The sequence below is a fragment of the Cornus florida genome, unplaced genomic scaffold (genome assembly GCF_030987335.1).
Source record: "Cornus florida cultivar Cherokee Brave unplaced genomic scaffold, ASM3098733v1 CherokeeBrave_3.0.0_Hap2_Chr05, whole genome shotgun sequence".
Classification (NCBI taxonomy): Eukaryota; Viridiplantae; Streptophyta; class Magnoliopsida; order Cornales; family Cornaceae; genus Cornus; species Cornus florida.
In genome coordinates this window covers 7,578,317-7,588,714 of record NW_026775575.1, presented here as the reverse complement: position 1 = coordinate 7,588,714, position 10,398 = coordinate 7,578,317, and the positions used below count along the sequence as shown (strand labels likewise).

At 32.4% G+C, this 10,398-nt stretch overlaps 1 protein-coding gene across 1 annotated transcript; it reads right to left on the bottom strand.

Moving 5' to 3' along the window:
• Positions 1–311: 311 nt before the first annotated feature.
• LOC132309023 (uncharacterized) lies at positions 312–7,774 on the bottom strand. The gene is made up of 7 exons (XM_059807377.1): positions 7,742–7,774; positions 6,128–6,185; positions 5,964–6,058; positions 5,246–5,341; positions 4,772–4,821; positions 2,241–2,312; positions 312–610 (listed from the first exon to the last, which is right to left on the bottom strand). Exons 1-6 carry the CDS (start codon positions 7,772–7,774, stop codon positions 2,282–2,284), a joined length of 363 nt encoding a protein of 120 aa, XP_059663360.1. The 3' UTR covers positions 312–610; positions 2,241–2,281.
• Between the last annotated feature and the right edge of the window lie 2,624 nt (positions 7,775–10,398).

Here is a 10,398-nt window from a genome sequence, read left to right as displayed (position 1 = left end):
ATCCATCAATTAGTTAGCAAATGTTTCTAATGAGAGTACACATCAATCTAGAGAATTATAGAATTTGTGCAATAATAAGTGTGGAGTATCAAATCAAGCATTGATTGTCTATCTACCTAAAAACATGAATTAAATTGTAGAATAACCAATCAAGTGTAAGCATAATCCATCAAATTAATTTACAAACCCATTCAATGAAAACCATGCTTAGCCATTACTAAATCCTTAATTAATCACACATAGACATGCAACCAACATAAAGATTTTTGTATAGAGATCAATTCCCAAATAATCACACATAAGACAACATGTAATTAAAATCGAGAATCACTAAAAAGAGTTAAATCAACAATCATAAGGCTAACTACTAATCACAACAATATATATAAATCTCCAAAAATAGAAATACAAGGGTTTAGATTACACAAGACTTAGGGCTCATCCAAGCCCTAAGTGAAGATCTAGCCCATGGTGGTAGAGGTGTTCAAGGTGTCAACAAGGTCCTCCTCTAAGCATGGCATCATCATCATCTTCTTCTTCTTTGAAGCTCTTTAGAGAGAGTGTATGTAGAGGTTCTCGGTGTTCTTAGTGCCTCCACTCTTTTTTTCTTCTACAAGAAATTAAAACATTAAAACATCATCACCTTTCTCTTTCTCTTTCTAACTATTACAATGTAAATTAAAACATAATATTTACAAATGGTTTAATTGGCCTTTTATATGTGGCCCTTGGAGTCCCAAACAAGTCAGAAATCACTACAAGAAATTAGGTTTTTAGTGACGATCAAATCTGTCCCTAAAAGCCCTAAGACTGTCCCTAATAGTTGTGTTACAAAAGATTTTTAGGGACAGTAAAAATTATCCGTCCCTAAAAAAATCAACCTTAAGGGACAGACTTACCGTCCCGAAAAGGCCCGCCCACTTTGATTTATTAGGGATGGACTTACTGTTCCAAATAAGACCGTACCCCTTTGATTAATTAGGGATGGTATTTACTATCCCTAATAGTTGATATATTAGGGACAGCTTTGTTGTCCGTCCCTAATACAATACTTATTAGGCACAATATGTATTGTCCCTAATAGGATTTATTATTATTATTATTATTAAATTTGTGATAGTTATAAATTGTCCCTAATACTTGATTATTATTATTATTATTATTATTTTGTTTTTGCTCTGCTGGATTTGTATTCTAAAAACACTATTAAACCACATCCATCTTATAAACCAAAACATCGAAACTAATAAGTACATTCATCCACAATATCATTTTAGAAAGAAAAAAATAGATTATGACCACAATACGGTGCCAATAAATAAGCTCTTAATCTCATGATGAAATTACAAATTCTCCAGTTTTGTAAAGAAGAGCTAAAAGTATCTACTAACTGCCTTAACATCAAATGGTTCCAAACATCCTCAAAACTTAAAACATCATTTTAAACTGAATGTAATCATGAAAATGTTGGCAAAAAAATACACTACCAAAATAGTTAGAAATCAGCTAGCTAGCCATCAAAAAGCTCCAAAATATATCTACCAAATAATTATCTTTATAGTTCATTCAGGTGATTGTTGTGGTGGTGCTCGTAGGTGGTGTTGAAATTGCCACCATGTTGGCGGCTGTTGATACCAGCTTGGTGGGGCATGCTGTTATTGGTGGAATCATGGTGACGGCTATTGGTTCTGTTATTGCTACTCAAGGAGCTGTTGTAGCTCCTATTGCTGCTGTTGTTGCTGCTGAAGGAGGTGTTATTGCTACTGAAGGAGGTGCTGAAATGTATCCAACTTCTCCTCTAAATTTGTAACTTTCTCCCTAAGTTGTGCATTATTTTCTTCAACATTTTTTACCCTTTTTTTAGAAGCCTCTTCAAAAGATGAGAATGCACGTTGATGGCTTGGAGCTATAAAACCTTTTCTGAATGACGATATCCCTTTCTGATACCTAATTGGTTTTCCACTATCTTAACATCATTTATGATAAGATTGGTACCATCAGAATTGTGAAAAACTTGTGAAAAAATCTGTTTAATTTCATCCTAAAATTGAGATTAATGTAGTGTTAAACATCAGTAGCTTAATCAAAAATTAACTATAAACTAAGTCAAGATAAATTTTTTTTTTTATGTATATATATAGATAAATAGGAATGAGTGAGAGATTCGTTCTTCACTTCTATTTTTGGAAGAAAAAGAGCTAACTAAAGCTCTTTCAGTGAAAGTCAAGAAAGGATCTTACTTATATATAGGACATCACTGACTTATTCACTTCTGCTCTTCTCATCTATGAAAAACTTTGCTATCGCGCTGGCTGCGCATAAGGAGTATCAACAAAGATTATGGTAAGTAAAGATCAATACACTAGTATAACTGGGACAGACAAGCACATAATTTCAGTATTTGGGATCAGCATTGGAAGCCTTTTACTCAGCAAATCAAATGAAATGAACTCGGACCAATGCAATGAGTGATGGGTTATTTTAGGCTCATCAACTTGTCCCAATCTGATCAATTTAATGGTTTCATCATTTTTGGGATATAATTAATGGTAAACATCAAACTTATGTGGAGTCACTATATAAGCTTTATTCATACTAATTTATTGGCACACCTTCATCATGATTAATGTCTATTTGCATGCATCTCAACTTTTGACAAGTAGCATGATTAAATTTGGAATTAATTGATTCTAAAATATTCATTGTTTTGACAGCTGCTACGTCAATAACTCTCTGAAGTTACACTGAGGATATAAACAAGACAATGATATAATTTAGGAATCACAATGAAGTAAATAGGAGAATGTTGATTAAAATTCCATTTCTTAACCATGAACCTACTTCTTTTAGGTTCTGTATAATGTATAAGGTATAAGTAGGCTTTAAATGAAAAACCATTTCTTGCTATAACATGTAAAAGCAAGTATCAACCATTTTAATTTTTGTTGTGTACTTTTGTCCAATACACATTGTGAAAGATATATATAATCTCGGACTTGAAATTACAATTTTGAAGTCCGCATAGTGTTGGAGGGTGAGTGCCACAAAAAGTTGCAGTTTGTCTGTCCATTAACACTATAAAGGTGTGCTAATTGTGGCGCTTCTATCTGTCTTGTTTTAGCTTTCATAATCTTATCAAAATCCCATTCTAATCCTTGCAAAGCTTGACTACTAATTTTATTAGCTTGAATTATAGGAATACCTTTCTGACTAAGTATTGCTAAATTATTTTCAAAGTCTAACTTAGTTCTGACTTTAGCACTTTTTGTTAATCTACCATAAATCCTATCATTACTAATAAATTCTTTTCTCCTGGTTTCATCTGACATCCTATTGACTATATTGTTATTCTTATAATTTTATGAAAATCTTTAAATGCTAACATAAAACCTGGTTGAATATAAGTTATCTGATAGTTATTATTCATATCTAATTCCATACTTCCTAATAAAGCTTGCTTTATATTAGTAAATCTACTATAACTCCTAAATGAATTAACTGAAAATCCTGTTTTAAATTTCTTTGTGTACTATCATTTATTATTTGAAGATCTGCTACATCATTTTTTGTAATTACACTAACCATATTTTATGTAATTGTTCCTATTAATGAACTAGCACTTTCTAATAATCCTACTTAATACAAATTCTTTGGTTGAATTAATTTTAACTTATTATCTCTAAGATTCATCTATATTTATAGTTTGTTCTATCTTAACAACTCATATGAGGAGCCACTCATTAAGAGCAAAAGACAAGCTACTACTGTAATTATGGCCATTTTAATTATATTTGCTAACTAGAAATAGTTGTTGATCATATATTTAGCTAGAGTAGTGTATATAGTATGTTGATAACATGGCAATGTAGTAGGAGTTATATATAGAAGAGGGCGAATGGGGTATGTTTGGCACAAGTAGCTCACCTAATCTAAGATATGTTGTGTCTATGCAAGAACAAATAAGTTATTTAGGATGAGGAGACGATCACAGCTGTAGTGGGGGAGTAGTGAAAATATATGCAAGGCCTATTATTGATAAAGAAAAATGGTCCTTTAAAAAAAATATATGCAAAACAAAATATATGTACTTAATCCATACGCTCTCTCTTTTTTTGGTAGGGAGGGGGGAAGTAGTAAAATATCATTAAAAGGTGCCAAAACAAGGGTACAACCCATACAAACAAGAAGGAAAATAGAAAAATGATTTCCTAACCAAGTAATATAGCTAAAATAAATAGAATATTGTATATTTCCCTATGGAATTCAAGCAATGAAGCATTCCACAGGATTGTGATTCAGTTCAATGATTATAAATCTTATTTTGCAGAAGCATTTAGTCAGAGAAACTCATCTCTAGGGGTATGAGAAAGATGTACTTCTCTGTAACAGCTTTTGATAAATAAATAAAATCTGAAGTAAATATAAACACATATGCATATACATATATCCATCTATATAAATATAAATGTAAAATTATAAAAATACAATACACAAACATACACAAGTACATATATACACATATGCATATACATATATCCATCCATATATATGCATAATCACGATAGATAAATGACGGAGAGCATTAGAACTAAATATCTAGGTAATATAAACTTATAGAGCATTAAAATCTAGAAATTGATAAATAAAACATAATAAGAGCATTAGAACTAAATATCTAGGTAATATAAACTTATAAAGCATTAAAATCCAGAAATTGATAAATAAACAAATAAAATATAATATAATAAGAGGAGTAAGAAATATATCATACCTAAACTTCTGATCAAACTCAATCTTGGGTGAACAGCTAGTGGATATGACCTGCAATAAGTATATAATAGCACCAATTATCAATTCTGATCAAACTCATTCTTGAAATCTATACGAAACAGTGATGAAACCACAAAATTATGTGTCTGAGGTGGAGGAGACCTTGAATAACAACAAGATATAAAAAAGATTCATATAACCATAACAGAGGGCTATATTAAAAATTCAGCAAGGGCATTACTATAATTTTAGAAAAATTCTAAGTGTTCAATATATATATATATATATATATATATATATTTAAAATAAATAAATAAATCCAATAGGGGTGGAGGCCCTCACTTGCAGGGGCAGAGGTAGGAATTTGTAGACATTGTCCCTAAAATTAATCAAAAATTGCAAAAATTAATAAACAAAGATAGAACCACACAAGTATTTGGTCATCAGAATGAATAACCACTCTGATTTCTCTCACCTTTCCTTTCAAACCTATCAGGTAGCAGCGTTTATAGGATTTCCTTTTCTTCAGCATGGTCCACCTCATTGCTCTAAGATTTAATATTGCACCAACCTTAATAATATTCAAAAAAGAAGTTGAGTTTAGCATATTTATAAGATAAATTTGAAACCAACAAGCCAATAACAGACACTAAAGATAATTATTCATATAGAAATAGAATCAAAACCAAGATTACTTCTCTTATCAACCGCAAATTTCATAGGTGCACTTTCTATGCTCTACACCAGAAGAGGTAAAAGAGGCGCTATCTATGCCCACTGTTCTTTGTTTTTCCAAAAAAATAAATAAAGTGCAGCTCAAATATTAGATAGAAATTCTATAAAACTCATACCTAAATCAACCTCAAAAAAATATTTAAATAAATAAACAAATAGTATAGATAGAGAAGTAATCTAAGTTAGTTAATTGAGATACGAAGAAGAGAGTGAAACATACCTCTCGGCAAGTAGATAGCCGCCAGTAAAAGAAGTAGCAGAAGGTTGAGTGATTAAATCTATTGTATAATAATGAATGAGTAAAGAAACAACATAATAAAAATGAAAATAGTACACAAATTCTTCATATGTCCTTGAACTGATGAATGAATTGCATATATATATATAAAGGATATATATACATATATATTTATATGTATATAAGGAATAAATTAATAAAGATAGAAAGTTCAAACAACCTGTATGATTTCCCACAGTGATTCAGACTCAGACGACAAGCCTTTTCCAGATTTGTAATTTACCCCTTCAATAGGCCTTTTGTAATTTCGAAGCCCTAGAAAAAACTAGGGTGAGGATCATAAAAAATGGCAAACAGGAAAAGAATGAATGAACTTTTGCTTGCCTCTACTGAGATTAGGAGGTTGGATTGGCTGGAAACGAAAAAAATCTTCCAAAGGTTGCTATTAGGTCGTAGAGCAGGGCGACGTTGAGAAGAACAGAAGAGGTGAAGAACTGAAGAGCTTTGTGAGTTGTGACGGTGGAAGAGGTTTGCAAATGATACTAATTTTTTTTAGATTAAAACAACGTAGTGTAATGGGCTTCCCTATGTTGTAAAATGAAATAATTTTATATTATTTCATTTTTGCGCCAAACAAAAGAAAAATGAAGCGCTAAAGTTTGGCACTATTTTTTTATGGCATTGGGGACGGTCTTCAATAGGCTGTGCCAAAAAAAAAAACCTTTTTAGGGACAGGTTTTAGGGATTTGGTGACATATCAGATTGACTGTCCTTAAAAGGCTGGTATTAGGGACGGTAAAATTTGCCCGTCCTTAATAATAAGATCTTTAGGGATGGGTTTTAGTGCGTCACTAAAAGACTGTCCCTAATAGCTTAATTTCTTATAGTGAATAGGCCCAAAAATGGTCCAACCCCATAACCCCTTCGTCCATGAAGTTTGAGCCCGAACTGATATTAAAACTACTCCTAGCACGATCGTTCGCAGGTATGGTTCGATCATTCAGAGTTTGTTCGATCGATCAGAGCTTTGATTCGATCGACTATAACATGTCTGCGCATAATGTGGATAAGGACAAAAGCTGAGATATTTATGGGGATAAGGACAGTAGTTATGAGGATAAGATCAAAAGGTTCAATTGTTCAGAGCTCAATCGTTCAGAGTTCGATTGTTCAGAGAAGGCAATTTTCAGCATCAGCCCCCTTTTGCTCCAGCTTCTCACAAAGACTCAGTTTGACTCCAAAGAGGCCTTAATAATAGACCGAAATTAGCCTGTTTGAACCTTATTGACATGAAATAGACAAAAACATAAATTAGTACTAAAACGGGAAAATAAAGATAGATGAAAGGACTACAATACCCTAACTTATGTGCTAAAATGTGCAACATTTGAGCACTTATCAACATGAAGTTTCATCAAGCTATATGTGTACAAATGACAAGATTTTACACAAGTGATGTGTATTTGGAGGCTGATTCACTAATATGAAGAGAATTATTGTGAAAAATATTAGCCAAAAAAAAAAAAAAATAGTGGATTAATTGACAACTCTCTTTTATCTTACTCCCAAAAACAACGCACTTCAAAACTAATACTTCTACTAGACAGCAAAATATACGGAGTATATGATATAAATAGTCTTTTTCTCTAGGAAGGTATATTACATAGGTAATATCACCAAATCAAGGTATACTGGCTTTTCTGGGCAATTTGTCAAGCAGAAAAAATGCAAAAAGGAAAATGTGTATGCAACATAAGTTAAGTGGAGAGAAATTATATAACCATAAACCAAATTTATACACACTAACTTTATAATCATATACATGTGATAAATTTTAAATATATACAAGATGAGCACTAAGCAACAGCAAAGCAAAATATGCTCAAAACTCAACTGAAGTGAAGATAAGCAATTTAATCACTAAAAAATTGCGAAATCAAAAACATTTAGGATGTCGTATGTATGTTAATGCACACATGCGATGCAAACATTAAGCACCTCATCTAACATTGCATATATATGCTGCAGCATTATTAAATTAAAAATGGCTAATTCACACTCACCCAACTAGAGAACTTCAAACTTATTGAACAACCACTTAGTATTGTTGAAAGCAAGACTCCAAATCAAAAATAAATAACATCTGTGCTTTGTGGGTTTTTAGGGCGATAGCATTATAGACGACGGTCGTTCCTTGTACGCCAAATTGATGTAGTGAATATGCGATTCAAGAAAAGCCTTTTAGATCAAATTTAAATTTATAAAAATCACTACCAACACTACTACTAACGTAGCAAGAGTGAGTAGGGATCATCCCAAGGGATTATGCGTGTTGGAATTTAACTTCAACTCTTGCGTATCACAAGATTGCAAAAGAGATTTGATGAGATAATCAAACTACTTCAATTAATGAAAATACAATTAAAATAAACTAAGTAGAGATAGGGATTTAAGAGATATGAAGAGAGGACTTAGGGTGTTAGAATCACCACTAAGCTCATCTAATTAACCATTTGTTTTCCATTAATGGGGAATACATTGTTGTGAACAAAATGCGACTACCAATTGCAATATTAAGCATGGACCATCTAATTTATGTATGAATTGTCTACCTAAACTAAGTGTACCACAACCCATCAATTTTAAGCATGACCCATCTAGGTAGCAATAATTGTGGCACACATCAATTTAGAGAATCATGAAATTTGCAATAATAAGCCATGGAATATCTAAGCAAGCATAGATTGTCTACCTACCTACAAGCATGATTTAAATTGTAGAACATCCCATCAAGCATAAGTATAAACCATCAAATTAATTAACAAACCCATTCAATGAAAACCCATGTTTAGCCATCAATAAATCCTTAATTAATCACACATAGACATGCAACCAACATAGAGAATCTAGTATAGAGATTAATTCCCAAATAATCACACATAAGACAACATGTAATCAAATAGAGAATCAATAGAAAGAATTAATCCATATGAATCATATAAGAAATAATTCCTAATTTAATCACACATAGACATGTAAACAAACTAGAGAATTAATAAGAAGAATTAAACCATAGAAATCATAGAAATATACCAAGATTCATTAAATTCACAAGGTTAGAACACTAATCACAACAATATATATAAATCCCCAAAAATAGAAATACAAGGGTTTAGATTACACAAGACTTAGGGCTCATCTAAGCCCTAAGTGTAGATCTAGCCAATCATGGAGGAGGTAGATGTGGTCATGGAACCAAGCTCCAAATATGGCTCCATCTTCTTGTTCCTCTTCTTCTTCTTCTTCTTTGAAGTTCTAGAGATGGAGAGAGAGAGTGGTCTAGAGATGGATCTTGAGATGTGCCTCCACTTCCCTCTTTTCTTCTAACCCTAATATCTAACTTTGTTAGAGAGATAAAATAAAAAATACAATGTAAAAAAATAAAAAGATAAAAAGCTCATTTACAAATGGGTCACTTCCCTTTATATAGAAGGTCATTTTCTTAGTCACTAAGTCAGGAATATAGCCCCAAAAATATCTAATCCCGTACTATGTGATAGGTGGACTTTTAGGTGAGCACGGAATAAGACAGCTCGCTGCCAGCAATGTTCGATCGATCCAACTTTGATTTTCGATCGATCCAACTTTGATTTTCAATCGATCCAACTTTGATCGATCTCACTTTTTTTATCGATCTCACTTGGTAGCTTTTCAGGATCAGCCTCTTTTTGCTCCAAATCAGCCTCCTTTTGCTCCGAATACTCTCCAAGACTTAGTTTGACTCCAAAAAGGCCTTAAGAAACCATTTTTTGCCCATTTTAACATTATTGACCTGAAATAGACAAAAACACAAGTAAGTACTAAAACGGGTAAATAAGATAGATAAAAGTACTAGAATACTCAAGCTTAAGGGGTTTAAAAGTGTACTTTTCAACGCTCATCACACCCCCAAACTTAAATATTGCTAGTCCCTATCAATGAACTACGAAGTAAAGAAATGAAATGAACAACTAAACAACTATAACTAGGAAACAATAAATGGATAACACCACTTTCGTAGGGAACACGATTGCACTTAGCACATGCAACAAGCCTTTTAAACCCCTAGGTTACCCCTATGGACGAGTGAAGTCTCGTGAGGGTTTCCAAAACTGGATACCCATAAACATTAAGCTCATTCTTTCAGAAAAGGTACCAATATTGCAAACAAGCATTGGGAGAAAACTACCTCAAGTATGCAATTTTTCAACTCTTTTCAAGTAATCTCCCAAAATCTCAACATCAAACAAGCAAATATGGTCCTCCACACATTAAGAAAATGATCATGCAAATTAAAACAACTCTAAAATCCTTTTTGAGTGGTCCGGCATCAATGTGTTGCTATCTTAGCCAACTAAAGAATTAATCACATCCTTACCTTCAAAATAGTACACAAATCTAGTACCGATCATCAAGATAAAAAGTGGACCTTTTATTAAAGCTTATTGTTCTAGGTGCACTTATTCTTTTCACTTGATTTTTTTTTCATTTTTTTTTTTTATAAAGGATCAAAGATGGAAGCATAGTGCAATGTGTTGATCTATTAAGCTTTCTAGCGATTCATGAGGTCGAGCGTTAGGTCAATGACTCCCAAACCAGACGGCTTTAGGGCATGA